This window comes from Cydia amplana, chromosome 11 (assembly GCF_948474715.1).
Source record: "Cydia amplana chromosome 11, ilCydAmpl1.1, whole genome shotgun sequence".
NCBI lineage: Eukaryota > Metazoa > Arthropoda > Insecta > Lepidoptera > Tortricidae > Cydia > Cydia amplana.
In genome coordinates, this window is record NC_086079.1 from 8,843,174 (window position 1) to 8,859,441 (window position 16,268).

Below are 16,268 nucleotides of genomic sequence, written 5' to 3' on the forward strand. Positions count from 1 at the left end.
TTTGTAAACATCCCTTCAATTTAGTATAACAGAAATGTGATAGGTGTATGATATTGGTATATTTTTTTTTGAAATGAAATAAATTTCCTTTAATTTGAGTTGTTTTATGGAAAATGTTTAATTTTTTTTATGTTTGAAATTGACACTGCCTATTTTTTAAGACAGTTTAATTTACTTTCTACATAAGTAATAAAATAGTCGGTATTTATACTATATTTTTTTAAATAATTTTTATTACCTTACCTTATCTTAATCAAGTAATTAAATAATCAGCCATCTAGATTTGCCAATTATTTCGGGCAATCTAGGCTCCTTGACTGGATTGTCATGATTATTTATTCTTATCAATAGTTATTGATATCGTTTTCGCTATGCATGCTAGAACTTCGAGCTATGCCTCGATCACTGACTTCTTTCGCCCTAGCAAACCCAAAGGGCTGAGGTCTAGAGACCTGAGCACAACTAGGTTGAATTTGCTGAAACAGGAGATACAAACGGATGCACATCTCGTTCCCCTCAGTAAGTGTTCGTTGAAATGATTTGTTCTTATATTCGTGTATTCTACGTCGCGCCCTAGGAAGCACAGCGAAACTGCGCTACCCGTACCTACGAGTGCATCTACAATATACGTGATGTACACTATATAAATGAAAGAGATAAACCATTCAAGAAGTCACATTCGCAGCCGGACACAACTGCCTACTTTGCGAATCCAATTGGGCAGACGAGTCACAATGTGCGTATGAAACACTGCATACTGTATCGATACTATACCTACCGATAAGTAATTAAGGTGCAATAGGCAATTCTAAAACAATGACAAAAATTACAGAGGAATTTTACATTCGGTTCACGACCGATCCTGTAAATGGACTGACCAGTGCAAAGGCAGCAGAGTTGTTGAAATTCTACGGGCACAACGCACTGACGCCCGCGACGCAATACGGGTGGCCTAAAGTACTTTTAAAATCCATGTGTACAGGTAAATATATGCCTAGGTATGCCAACAGATTGCGACTTGCGACGTACCTAAACTAAATACTTACCTATTAACCTACAGGGTGACCCAAACATACATACGTTGACAAAGATTTTTTAATGTAATAAGTACATATTGTTGATAATTTGAACAAACGGTTGCGTTTGTTTATTAAAGCCAATTCAGACTATTTTGAAAGTTATACGATTTTTGCAAGTTAAATAAAATGTAATAAAAAAAAATCCTATAAGTAAATTCTTTGTCAACGAATTTTTGGGCAACTCTGTATACAGTAGTCTCAATTCACGGAAAGGCTCCTTATTCCATAAGTACCTAGTATTTTTTTTAAATCCTCATCACCTATGTCGTTTGCCCTATTTGATTGTATGGTATCCTCCATACCCGGAGCCGAGGAACGGTTCGCTTTGCCACTTATGCTAACAGCTTTAGGCATTTGTTTTTGCGAAAACGCGCTTCTAACCCAGGACATATAAACAAAACTGCGAAATTTCTGTAGCCGCCCTAACGGTTTTTAACTAGTGGTAGACTAGTCAGCTTTACCTGCTGTTCAAAGCAACGGAAGGACTTAGGTATGAGGTATCTAATAGCTAACTAAACTAGGTAAAAGTTGAATAGTAGGTAGGTAGGTAGGAAATGTTGGCTAACCACTGGAAGCACCAACGTAGTGGTTATATTCTCTTTGGAAGCATCCTAATCCATTGACCGGACGTTCCCTTATAATAGGATTCTCCGTATTGATTTGGCTCGGCGCTCTACTGTGTTTGGGCGCGTACCTCCTCGAAGCGTCATCGAAACCGAACCCGAGCCGCGACAACTTGTACTTGGGATGCGTCCTCGTAGCTGTTGACGTCATTTGCGGACTTTTCAGCTTCTTTCAGAACTACAAAAGTTCGAAGGTAAGTGGCCTTTGGTGATATTCTTTCTCAGATTTGGTATAGGAAAAGGTACTTATTCCTGTCACCCCGTTTTAAGTACCTTAGTATTGGCGCAGTGTCGTCTAATTTTTTGATTAAAATCGCAAAGTGGCTGGCCTTCCAACGCGGTCAGTCCAAGGCAATTCTAAATGGTCCACGAGCCAGGCGCAAATTTCGTCAGTCATCGCCTCCCGGGTGAAAACTCGTATACTGGTTAACGGCCATATATGATGAACCCTCGTGGACGTCAGCTGCCGCTACGTTGGTGGGTTGAGGAATGGCAGCCACCGAAACACGTAAAAAAAAAATTTTTTTTCAGTCATCGCCTCCCGTTTGATACTTAGTCAGATGAAAGTTTAGGTGCTATTGTTAATAAAAACAATCGTCAGCCGGTTGTATCGCGGTGGAATCACCGTCAGCTGTACACATGAACATGTAAAAAAAATTTTTTTTTTCAGTTATCGCCTCCCGCTTGATACTTTGTCAGATGATAGTTTAGGTGCTATTGTTAATAAAACAAATCGTCAGCCGGTTGTATCGCGGTGGAATCACCGTCAGCTGGTCACATGAACATGTAAAAAAAAATTTTTTTTTCAGTCATCGCCTCCCGCTTGATATTTTGTCAGATGATAGTTTAGGTGCTATTGTTAATAAAACAAATTGTCAGCCGGTTGTATCGCGGTGGAATCACCGTCAGCTGGTCACATAAACATGTAAAAAAAAAATATTTTTTCAGTCATCGCCTCCCGCTTGATACTTTGTCAGATGATAGTTTAGGTGATATTGTTAATAAAAAAAATCGTCAGCCGGTTGTATCGCGGTGGAATCACCGTCAGCTGGTCACATGAATTTATAAAACAAATAAATAAATACAATCTAAAATTTAAAATAATTGGTTTCAGTCATCGCCTCCCGTTTGATACTTTGCCAGATGATAGTTTAGGTGCTATTATTAATAAAAAGAATCGTCAGCCGGTTGTATCGCGGTGGAATCACCGTCAGCTGGTCACATGAACATGTAAAAAAAAATTTTTTTTTCAGTCATCGCCTCCCGCTTGATACTTTGTCAGATGATAGTTTAGGTGCTATTGTTAATAAAACAAATCGTCAGCCGGTTGTATCGCGGTGGAATCACCGTCAGCTGGTCACATGAACATGTAAAAAAAATATTTTTTTTCAGTCATCGCCTCCCGCTTGATACTTTGTCAGATGATAGCTTAGGTGCTATTATTAATAAAAAGAATCGTCAGCCGGTTGTATCCCGGTGGAATCACCGTCAGCTGGTCACATGAACATGTAAAAAAAATATATTTTTTCAGTCATCGCCTCCCGCTTGCTACTTTGTCGGATGATAGTTTAGGTGCTATTGTTAATAAAAGAGATCGTCAGCCGGTTGTATCGCGGTGGAATCACCGTCAGCTGGTCACATGAACATTTTTTTTACATGTTCATGTGACCAGCTGACGGTGATTCCACCGCGATACAACCGGCTGACGATTATTTTTATTAACAATAGCACCTAAACTATCATCTGACAAAGTATCAAGCGGGAGGCGATGACTGAAAAAAAAAATTTTTTTTACATGTTCATGTGACCAGCTGACGGTGATTCCACCGCGATACAACCGGCTGACGATTTTTTTTATTAACAATAGCACCTAAACTATCATCTGACAAAGTATCAAGCGGGAGGCGATGACTGAAAAAAAAAATTTTTTTTACATGTTCATGTGACCAGCTGACGGTGATTCCACCGCGATACAACCGGCTGACGATGTTTTTTATTAACAATAGCACCTAAACTATCATCTGACAAAGTATCAAGCGGGAGGCGATGACTGAAAAAAAATTTTTTTTTTACATGTTCATGTGACCAGCTGACGGTGTTTCCACCGCGATACAACCGGCTGACGATTTTTTTTATTAACAATAGCACCTAAACTATCATCTGGCAAAGTATCAAACGGGAGGCGATGACTGAAAATATTTTTTTTTTTTACGTGTTTCGGTTGCTGCCATTCCTCAACCCACCAACGGAGCGGCAGCTGACGTCCACGAGGATTCATCATACGTAGCCGTTAACCATTATAGGAGTTATCGCCTGGGAGGCGATTGGTCATGGAAACCTGTTCGTGGCTCGCGGTCTAAAAAGTCTACCTTAATGTTTACAATGCAGGACTGGCGTAAGCGATCCAACCATAAACTCGACTGTTTCCCAGATAATGAAAACTTTCAACAACATGATTCCCACAAACGCCCAGTGCACTAGAGATGGCGTGCTGAACGTCGACACCAATGTCAGGGACCTAGTGAGAGGAGACTTGGTCCGCGTGCAAGCCGGGGACATAGTGCCGGCGGACATTCGGGTCATAGACAGTAAAGGTTTCAAAGTGAGTTAAATACATTTTTAATATATTTCGACATGCTATAAAAGTACGCCGTTTTTTTTTAGATTAGACATTTTCTAACCTCATAAGTAGGTAATTGTTGGAAAAGATTAACCAAACAGGTTTTAAACCTATGTGTGATTTATGCTGTCTTATTTTGATAGGTAACAAAAGAATATACTGTCTGCTATTATATAATGTTTTACACGTTTTAATCTTGGTAGTTATTCCACTCAAAACCCATTAGGTTATGGGCCCAGAATCTAATGGTAATTAGCTTTTTCTCCCGAAATGCTAGATTCCTATGATTAGTAGGGTAGTATATGCAGTACCTACAATAAAATGTAAACGACACTATAATTCAGTGCATATTAGTTGATCAGATTTAATTTTGGAGGAAAAATATTACCACTACTTCCGAGGTTATAAAATTACTAATCTGAAAAAAAAACGGAGTAATACACAAAAGACACGCCGCATGCGTCCAGTCTGCGGCCATAGGTACGTTCGTCAACGTGAAGATCTCGTTACGTCAGCGTCTGAGGCTACGTCTTATCAATTATCATAATTCATAACAAACTGAAATAAGCTGTCTACGTATATAAAGTGTTAACTAGGGCTTGCAATATCGGACGGTTTCCAATTCCGGAACTGATTTTCGATATTGGGTCCCAATTTCGGAATTCCGGTACTGGTTCCGGAATTAGGGTTTACCATATTTTTATTCGATGTTTTTAGTAAAAAACCACCAAATAATATGAAATACTCATACTTTACGTTTATTAAAGAAAGTATTGTTTTAGAGGAATTTAATCTGAAGTATTATTAATCGAAAAATATCAATAAATTGAGTAGTGCACCTTATTATTATGGTCACTTTTATTCACTTCTATGATACGGTGTATTTATTTGGGGAAACTACGGATGCAAGAAATCGGTTACATTCCCTATAATGTCAATATCGGTTATATTCTCAATAATGTCTAAATATAATGGCTCCGTAGCCTAGTAGGTAGGTAGGAAGTGGCCCTGTTTACGAAGACGAAGATCCTGGGGTTCCGATCTCGGTAAGGTCATTTATTATATATTCAGCTATAGGTACATATTACCTTTATGCATTACCGACTAGTGCCAAAAACGCAAGCCTTATTGAGATTACGCTTTTGAAGTTTGGTTTTTTCCTTACTAGTTCCTAAATTCCTTATTCAGAATATAAGCTTCTACAGGATCCGAAAATTCCATCGAGGATACTTCTTTCTGAATTGAGAATAAAATATCCAAATGTTTATAAATTATAAATCAAAAGTTTCGCGTTGATAGGATTCTGGGCAAGTAAATGTATGACTTTGCTTAAAAAGCAAGTATCAAAAGTAAAAAAAATATGGTTACGTTAACAGGGCATGTTAATACATGCTGCTAGACTTCAGACTTTTGTCAGTGACGGCTAATAACACCAGCATAGTGTAGTTTTCTTGGAAATTTTTAGTAGTATACGTATTAAAATCTAATAAAAGTACTTAAATCCAAATAATCCAATTCCGGAATTTTCGATATTCAGTGGTATCTCAATTCCGGAATTGTAATATCGGAAAATTTGCCCGAGATTCCGGAATTTCGAAATTCCGGAATTCCGGAATGCAAGCCCTAGTGTTAACGCGCGTGCCTTTTGATGTTCTGATTTTTAGTTATACCGGTAATAATCCCCGTTTTCAGGTAGATAACTCATCGCTAACTGGCGAGTCTGTAGCAGTATGTCGCAGTAACTCCGAAGGCACTGCCAACATACTAGAGTCCCCTAATGTCGCCTTCTTTTCTACGCAATGTGTCGAAGGTTGGGCTACAGGTAAAACATAAAAATATTGTTTTACACCTTCCCCATTCCATCATCAAACGTCCAGGCGTAGGTAGCGTCACGTACCTTTACATCCATCATTATTTTCACCATTAGAAGCTAGTAAAAAAATTACGACTCCTTGACGCTGTACTACCAGTAAGTACCTACAGTCCGCTTAATTCTCTTTGGTCCGACGAACCGGATTTTGGTTTTCATTCAAACCTTATTTATAGGTATCGTCATGTGTACTGGCGATCTAACGGCATTAGGTCGCGTAGCTGGCCTAGCCACCAGAATCCAGCCCAAACCGTCCCCCCTATCCGAGGAGATATCCCGATTCATGCGCTACATGTGTATCTGGGCGTTGGGCCTGGGTGCATTCGTGGCGTGCGCGTCGCTGGCGCTCGATTATCCGTTCATGCAGACCATCATATTCGTTATTGGAATCATTGTTGCCAATATACCTGAAGGTGAGATTTAAACTTGACACTGAAGCTGGCTTTATCGAAGTTTATTGATTTTTAGGGTTCCGTACCCAAAGGGTAAAAACGGGACCCTATTACTAAGACTCCGCTGTCCGTCCGTCTGTCACCAGGCTGTATCTCACGAACCTTGATAGCTAGACAGTTGAAATTTTCACAGATGATGTAGGTATTTCTGTTGCCGCTATAACAAAAAATACTAAAAACAGAATAAAATAAAGATTTAAGTGGGACTCCCATACAACAAACGTGATTTTTGACCGAAGTTAAGCAACGTCGGGCGGGGTCAGTACTTGGATGGGTGACCGTTTTTTTGCTTGTTTTGCTCTATTTTTTGTTGATGGTGCGGAACCCTCCGTGCGCGAGTCCGACCACCCGACTCGCACTTGTTTCAAAGCAAGAATCATTAGTAGGAAAGGGGATTAAAAAAACGTTACTTCATTTTTCCGTACCTACGTTACGATTTGACTTATTTATACTGTCAAAAGTTATTTCGGTGAAATTTAAATATTTGTTCGGCAAGCAAAATTTAGGTACCGCAGATGAGGTTACTTAAACAGTATCTTGGCTTGGCATTATGTCTCCCATCAGGATTGCAACCAACAGTGACAGCATCTCTAACCCTAACCGCCCAGCGCATGGTCAAGAAGAACTGCCTTATAAAGAACCTTGACGCCATTGAAGCTTTAGGAGCCTGCACTACCATATGTTCGGACAAAACTGGCACCCTTACTGAGAATAAGATGTGCGTGTACGATGTGTGGACGTGGAACAAAACACTGACAGTATCGCAAACGTCATTTGAAGGTATCGCACCATTAAATCTTAACACATTCACTGCCACCGACCCGCTAGGCGGGTTCTCTGTTCGTACGCGCTTTTCGCTACATACGGGTTTGCCCATGTTAGGTATCGGCTATGCTCGTAGCGCGTAGCCGCGCTAGCACTGTGTTAATTGCTACTTTGGACAAATGGACATGTGTACTACGACTGCTACGCCGTAGTCGTAGGCCCTAGCATTGCTTTCCCTTTAGGTCTACTGAGAGGCTGATTCTGCTGTCACAAGTTGATAAGGTTTTCTTACGACTTTGACTTGACTTCTTATTTTGATACGACCTTGGCCGTGCCGTGAGCACCAATTATCGTTGGTGGCTCTCGCTGATTGGCGCCGACAAAATGCAATATCAATATCTACAGTATATCACATTCGTCTCATAAAGCATTTCGCTCATTCGCTCGCACTTAGTGGTGCGCTTGAGCTGCCTGGATGCGTATTCTGATTGTAATAACAGGTTATGAATTTGATCAGGATTTCTTATGGATATGAATCTGTCAGTGTCAAAACTTTGTCAACAATTCTGGTTGAAGGTCAACTCAAGGTCGTATCAAAATTAGAGGAAACCATATCACATTGTTAGAACAGAATAAGCCTCCGCGTAGCAAAGCGTATTCAGAGCATACACAATTACACAGTAATTAAAGGGTTAAATAATTCTACTTAGTACATAATTATATCACTTTTCGTATTAAATTTTAGTAGTAGGTATAGGTATACATTTGTAAACCTTCCGCTTTTATTTCCAGATGCTTTGCGCAACAATCAAGGTAAATAAATAATCTGGTGTGAGAAAATAAAATATCAATTATCAGTTCCAATATAGTGGCATTCGCTTTATCTTGTGGTTAAAGTACAATAGGTATAATACAGGTACATATCAGGGATGATGCGGATGCCGATTTTTTGACATCCGCGGATGCGGATGCGGATTTTTAAAGGCTCACATCCGCGGATGCGGATGTCAAGATAGGTACATAAAAAACATCAAATATTACATTTTAGTAATTTTTATTTCAAAAAACCGGCCAAGTGCGAGTCGGACTCGCGTTCCAAAGGTTCCGTACATTAAGTCCCACTCACGCTTGACTGCTAATTTCTAATAGGTTTTTTGGCTAATGACTAAATTACCTAGCAGTCTAGCACTTACGCCAATGCTAAGACGTTCCTGTACCGACCTGTTCCACATCCGCATCCGCATTAAATCCGCATCGATTTTATGCGGATGCGGATGCAGATGCGAATGTTGAAAATAATGCGGAAGTTCCGCGGTTGCGGATGCGGATGCGGATATTCGCAACATCCCTGGTACATATTATAGTTACTACTCAGCACCTCCATAACAATAAATGCTGTAGTTCAGGGGTTCCCAATCTTTTTCAGTCCGCGACGCCTTGGCAAGATTAAAATTTAATCTCGGGGCCCTAAACTAAATAGCTAGGCTATTCGAAATAGATAGGTAGGTACATGCTGGTGAAGAGGATTGCCTCACGGCGCCCCTCCATCTACGTGTAAGGCCTGAGTGGACGCTCGAGTTGGGCGTGCAGCGGGGCGGGGCGTGCGGCGTGCATGTTAAACAAATGCAAGCGTAGAGGAGCGGCCTTAGTACACGCTGCTCAAATTACTTGTGAGCCCGACGCCACGCTGCACGCCCCGCCGAACGCTCCGCTTCGAGCGTCCACTCAGGCCTTACACTAAGGCGCACCAGGGCGCCGCGGAGCACCCCTGCTGTAGTTTGATGTCGGTGGCATAATGGCATTTTTAGATAAATATGGTGAGCTCTATTCAATAGATGTTGGTATATATGACTAGTATTATTGCTAGCTTTGATTTCCAAATTGTGACGTGTATACATTTTCTGTATTTTTTCATATATATCCTTAATATTTCCAATCCTCGTTAGCTAACGCTGCTATAATCAGATGTGGAGCCCTATGCAGCAGGGCCACATTCAAAGCCGACGGCACCATCCACGGAGACGCTTCCGAGTCCGCCATCTTGGATTTTGTTAATAAACACGGTGACCCGGTGTCTTTGAGGAACCAGCATCCTAAAGTCGCGGAGATACCTTTCAACTCTACGTATAAATACCAAGTAATATTTTATTTATATAAATCTTTTATTTCTATAAATGAGTTGCAAATTACAAATTTTCATTACACATTCTAACATAATAAGTAATAAAATACACACATTAAAATTAACATATAACTAGGACAGTTCACACACACTAAATAAATAACTTAAATATATCTAACTAAATAAAATCTTACTCTACTAGTAATATTTTAAATCTTCTAAACTTAACTTTATTTAGATAGTTGCGTCCATAACGTGCGAATACCTACCACTAGGGTTTGCAATCCGGATCCGAAATGTATGCAATTATCCAGATCAGGATCCGGATCCGCGGATCTTCCCATACATTTCGGATCCGTCGTGCAAACCCTACCTACCACATAATGCACTGATTCTGATTCTGCCACATTGTTTGCTAAATTTTTTATAGCGGCGTAATCTGGGCACATTCTGCTTTAGATTTTCCAGAATTTCGTAGTTAGGGATACCGTTGTGTTTAGATACGACGTTAACTGTTAGTTTCTGTAACATGTTTTTTGGAACTTTCTCTTAGATTTCTGGATACTTGCTGTATAGTAAGTAAATAAAATACTTTCATGGTAGAGACATTTTTGGTGGGTTCAACTTTAGATCAATATTTTAATTTATTGTGGCAGGTAAGTGTGCACTTGGATAAAAATACTTCGCGATATTTAGTTCTAATGAAAGGAGCTCCAGAGATTATTATAGCTCGGTGTAACACAATAGCTATGGAGAAAGATACAAAGACCTTCACCCGAGAAATGAAGGAAAGAGCAGACTCTGCTGGAATCGAAATGGCCAAAACTGGTAATAATATTGTGGTAATACAATTCATGAATGATTGCAATGCAATAGGTAGCTGTACTTTTGCTCGGTAGTGTACATATGGATGGAAAGCAGTCACCGTAGCCTATGGACGCCTGCAACTCCTGAGGTCATTTCATTTCATTTATTCATGCTAAACAACATAAGTATACACAAATACACGTCATATTATGAAACCCGGGTGGGGCATAACAGATAACTTTTTCTAGAACTTAAATGCTAAATTATCCTAATTACAATAAATAATAAATAACAATATAAGTATACAAATTAAACTTATGCACACTAAACATCTTTGTCATCAAAATACTCTCCTATATTATGGTAGTAACATTTGTCTACTAAATTCTTTTTTAATTGTTTAAAAAATAGTGTATTGTTCTTTTCTCCCTTTAAGGTGTCACTTAATTTATTATAAATTTTAATTGTCATGCCGTGTGGACTTGTACTGTGCAATTTCATGCAGGTGTTACATGCGCGTTGGTGACCTTTTAAAAACCTGTACACTCCTTTTTTGAGGAAGCCTCTTTTCTTCCTGATACATCTCCGATCACAGGACCAGTTAGTCATGTTACGATATTTATTTTTTGTACAGCTTAAAACATTTATTTCTTGCTGTCTTTGATATCAACTAAAACCCCACCCATACGATTCTATTATTTTCAGTAGGTGCTACTCGTATGGACTATCCAACATATAGGCATAGCTAACTGAAGTAAAATAATTACAATTTCGTTTTAGGTAAAAGAATTCTTGCGTTAGCCGACCTAGTTTTGGATGCTAGTAATTTTCCACTGAATTATAAATTCGATGCCGAAGATGTTAATTTTCCTGTAGACAAATTACGTTTTGTAGGAATCTTGGGACTAATGGATCCACCAAGAAGAGAGGTAAATAAATTGTATACTTCCACCAATTGACCACTGCTCCATTTTACCTGATCTTTATCAAATGAGAGGGCACATTAGACTGCTAGATGTTGCATACTACTAGTATATTACTCTCGAAAGCTTATTTTGTTTGGTTTGTTTTATAGCATGCACTAGCCACTCGAAATTCTCACCCTTAAATTGACTTACCCGTGGTGTTTAATGATGATAAGGTGCTATCAGCCATTCAGCGCGTCCGTGCAGCAGGCGTACGCGTAATGATGGTGACCGGAGACCACCCTGAAACCGCGCGCGCAGTGGCAGGCGAGGTCGGCATAGCCACGACCGCGTGCCACGTGATCACGGGCGCGGAGCTGCGCAGCATGACTCCCGACCTGCTCGACTGGACCATCGACAAATACTATGAAATTGGTACCTACCTAACTGATCTGAATATCTATCAGACTGTTCGTGTGGATCAGGGATGTTGCGAACATCCGCATCCGCAATCGCGGAACTTCCGCATTATTTTCAACATCCGCATCTGCATCCGCATAAAATCGATGCGGAGCTTATGCGGATGCGGATGTCGAACAAGTCGGTACAAGAACGTCTTAGCGGCGGCGTAAGTGCTAGGTAATTTCGTCATTACCTATAACGAAATCGTCTAGATCCAGAAAAGTCGGCCAAGTTACTGTTTATTAAATATAACGTACCTATATTCTTGCTCAGATACTAAAAGTTTCGTTTTTTTTAAATAAAAAAATACTAAAAATGTAATATTTGACGTTTTCTAAGTACCTAATCTTGACATCCGCATCCGCATCCGCGGATGTGAGCCTTTAAAAATCCGCATCCGCATCCGCGATGTCAAAAAATCGGCATCCGCAACATTCCTGGTGTGGATCATCGACAAATACTATGATATGACATAATTGAGGTAAACCTTATTGCAACGACTTAAACTCAACCGAATGGCCAGCTAAAAGGGTGTTAGGCACTGTTAGTAGACTTGTTGTCAGTATTTACCGACCCAGCATTTTTTATCGTCCTATCTATGTTAGAGTTTTATAAATCCTATTTACACTTTCTTAATTTAACACTCAAACGTATAACTGCCTTTGGAAACCTCTTTAGAAACTGTACCTACCTTTAAGCTAATATTAGGTCCTTTACAGTTTTTGCACGAACCTCACCCACTCAAAAGCTACAGATAGTGGAAGCATGTCAACGGCGAGGCGACATAGTGGCGGTGACGGGCGACGGCGTCAACGACGCGCCCGCGCTGCGTCGTGCCGACATCGGTATCTCCATGGGCATCACAGGCTCACAAGTAGGGCAGGTTCTTAGTCTTACAGACACGAGTCTATCAGAACTTGTAATAAATTCACCATATAGGTATTCTCGTTTCCGTTCTGCCAATTGAACACCCTCAGCAGGTTATGGGCCCAGTTTACCGACACACACTGGTGCTAAAAAAACTGCCAAATTTTTACATTAGAAGCAGTATCCTACACTCGCTTTCAAGCCACAAGCCATTTACGAGTAGGTACTATGGTTCCACTACTTTTCAGGTATCGAAACAAACCGCTGATATAATTTTAATGGACGATAATTTCGCGACCATCGTCACAGGAATAGAGGAGGGGCGGAAGATATTCGATAACTTAAAAAAGTCCATTTGCTACATACTCATATCGAATGTGCCGGAAATCTTCCCTGTGTTGATGTTTATCTTGTTTTCAATACCACTGCCACTGGGTAAGTTTAGACGAACGCAAGCTTCAATTCAACAAACGAACTTACAAGCTCCAAAAATACGTTGACAAATATTTTTTAGGAATATTTTTCTTTTATTCCACGTCTTTTACAAAATCATTGGACTAAAACAAAACGTAAAAATCCTCATAATATTCTCATTTAGCCGAGGCAGTGATGCCGTAGTACAGATTTAGCCTGTTTGTACCTGAGTATGTATGGGAGCGCTCTTTAGAATTAGGTAAACGTCTCGAGGGCCACAGACCGCATGCTCGACACTGATACGCCAACAGTCATAATCATAAATTTGATATACCTACTTACATACTTAATCAATGTATGGCGGTCGGCCTTAGCGAGCGTTTCGTGTCCGAGACGTTAAAGCGTAGGTACTCGCAGAATTTTCCATTTCACAGTTGTCATTAATGTGATAAAAATGGTAGCACCAATTCTTGGGATTTGATTTTTAAAAGCAGTACCTTCGCGAGCCCTGGCAAAAAGCCGGAATAACGCGCGCCGCTGCGGTGTGCGACCGAGACATATAGGTACCTATAGCGATGTCCCGTTTGCATACCGGCTCAGCGCGCGGATCTGTGTCAGGTGTTACCGAACCGTAGCGCAAACATCATGACAAAAGTAGGTACTTAAAACATTTCAGGAGTAATGACAATCCTATGCGTGGACCTCGGCACGGACATGTGGCCAGCCGTATCCCTCGCGCACGAGCGCGCAGAGTCGGACGTGATGGCGCGGCCGCCGCGCCGCGGCCAGCAGCTGGTCTCCGGGCGCATGCTGCGGCTCGCCTACGGACACCTCGGGCTGGTCGAGGTGGCCGCCGGCATGTTCGCATACTTCGTGGTCATGGCTGAACATGGCTTTTTCCCCGATGTTTTGTTTGGTAAATGTTAATACTAAAGATGTTAATATTTCTTTTAATATTTATGTGAATTCTTAAAAAAAGCTGGACACCTCGGGCTGGTCGAGGGGGCCGCTGGCATGTTCGTCTAGATATTTAGTCTTGTCAAAAAGCAACCCCAGTACAGGCATCATCCTATTTAGGCAAACGAGCATACAAATCGCCTGATGGTAAGCAATTACTTACCGTCGCCCATGGACACCCGCAACGGGGGTTGGAATAATGCCGGCCTTTAAAATGAACGATCTATATTAACTGCACAAATTCTTCATTCCGGCTTTGCAGGCATACGAAGCGACTGGGACAACGAAGCCGTGAGCGACCTCCGGGACTCCGTGGGGCAGGAGTGGACGTACGAGGCGCGCATGACCGTGCAGCGCGCCAGCCAGGCTGCGTACTTCGTGGCAGTCGTCATCACTCAGATGATGAACGGCGTCATTTGCAAGACGAGATATAACTCCATTGCTCACGTTGGTGAGACATTTGGCAACATGTTCACTATAACATACCCTGCGGTATCAGCAAAACTCGAAGCCGTATCAACAGGGCGCCTAGCCAACGTGCCAATCGTTAACGCTCCGTGGCGTAGCGAAGTCATCTCTCTCTATCACTCTTCCATATTAGTGCGACTAGAGACAGTTGCGTTTCGTTCGGTACGGAGCGTTAACGATTGGCACGTTGGATACGTACCCATGCAGCCATCCGCTTAGGTACTACGTGGTCATCGTAATCACACATATCATACCTAAACGGCATCATCAGCAAGACAATTCCATTGCTCACGTTGGTACACTTAATGGCATAAAGTTCATGGCAATCAGTATAAGTACTCCCACAAGAGCGATCACCGCACAGGTGCAGGTATTAAGATTTAAGACCTACCTACTTAGAATACAGAAAGTATATATACATAGTTAGGGTACTTAAAATAGTTTGTTTCAGGCATGAAAAACAAGGTGCTGAATATGGGGCTCGTGGTAGAGCTGCTTGTTGCCTGCCTGGTATGCTACTGCCCGGGCGTCAACGACTTTTTCAAGGCATACCCTATACGTCTGCGATGGTGAGGATTTGCACTATTTGCAGTTTTTATAGACCGTGCGCATTGTAAATAAACACTTAAAACTAGTGCCCACGCCAATTACTGGGATTAGTTGCCAAGCGGACCCCAGGCTCCCATGAGCCGTGGCAAAATGCCGGGACAACGCGAGGAAGATGAAGATGGTGACTTATCTACATTTTGTGTTAAAAAGAAGACTTGACTTCTAACAAGCGGGCAACTAATTAAATAAATAGCGTAAATGAATATTTTCATAAACAAAGGAATAGTTAGGTATGTTAGCAGAGTAGATATCGTTGCTATAATAAATCATTAGAGAAGTATAATTGTTTGGTAACTGCTACAATCTGCTCACATTCCAGGTGGTTCCTGGCGCTCCCCTTTGCATTGTTTATGTTTGTGTTCGACGAATTCAGAAGATACTGTATAAGAAGAGAGTTATTTGGTGGATGGTTCAATACGCTCACGTACTACTAAACAGCTAAGAAAAAATATAAAGTTAATTAAATTAGTAGGAATAGGCAGGTTTTATATAAAATTAAAACGAAACATTCAAGACATGAGCCATTTTTATTTGCCACGCTTTTTGATCCCACAATGATACTCCTTTTACCTATAGTCATAAGTACATATCTAAACTAATTAAATGAGCAACAATAAACACATCACTCAGGTCACTGATAGTACTAAGTCAAAGGTATACAATGATAACAACTTTACCGATAAATCATGAACAACTGCGTACGTCACAAACAACGGTGTACACCGGATGCGTAGATATGAGTACACGTGCACCGCTTGCCTGGAATGCCTGGTATCATCCTAGAGTTAGACCAAGCCAAGTTGGCAGCGATTTTGATAGCCCAGACTGTGCAAGTGTTATTTTAAACGTCATACTTCTATGAAATTATGTTGTTTAAATAACACTTGCGCATTCTTGCTATCAAAATCACTGCCAACCAAGCTTGATCTAACTCTAGCATCAGGTGTACCGACCTTAAACATTAAAAACTCATACTTAAGTAACCAAAACGATCAAATATATTTACGTTACCGGTGACATTTTTTATTCGCGTTTTGGTCATATTGTATAGATTTTTTTGTTGACTGTACCAGTTAAAGTAAGGCACAAATGAGATGAAATGAGACCTTCCTTCATACAAATACATGCCATCATCCCTTAATATTAAGTGGCAGAATATATTAGTATCAGAAAAATAGTACATCAATAAATAGGTACATTTAAGAAGTTTCGAAATTGGGTAAATAAATTGATATATTAAAATTCAAT

At 40.7% G+C, this 16,268-nt stretch overlaps 1 protein-coding gene across 3 annotated transcripts; it reads left to right on the forward strand.

Annotated features, from left to right (window-relative positions):
• Window positions 1–264: 264 nt before the first annotated feature.
• LOC134651916 (sodium/potassium-transporting ATPase subunit alpha-like) lies at window positions 265–15,535 on the forward strand. 3 transcript variants are annotated; one of them, XM_063507023.1, is made up of 18 exons: window positions 265–519; window positions 833–982; window positions 1,724–1,896; window positions 4,134–4,304; window positions 6,015–6,144; window positions 6,369–6,605; window positions 7,209–7,424; window positions 8,202–8,222; window positions 9,356–9,546; window positions 10,188–10,359; window positions 11,119–11,267; window positions 11,480–11,678; window positions 12,425–12,579; window positions 12,821–13,007; window positions 13,663–13,902; window positions 14,206–14,394; window positions 14,863–14,980; window positions 15,340–15,535. In XM_063507023.1, exons 1-18 carry the CDS (start codon window positions 372–374, stop codon window positions 15,452–15,454), a joined length of 2,961 nt encoding a protein of 986 aa, XP_063363093.1. In that variant the 5' UTR covers window positions 265–371; the 3' UTR covers window positions 15,455–15,535. The 3 variants fall into 3 exon arrangements, with proteins under 3 accessions (XP_063363093.1, XP_063363094.1, XP_063363095.1); XM_063507024.1 differs by having other exon boundaries at window positions 6,015–6,132; XM_063507025.1 differs by lacking the exon at window positions 8,202–8,222.
• Window positions 15,536–16,268: the final 733 nt, after the last annotated feature.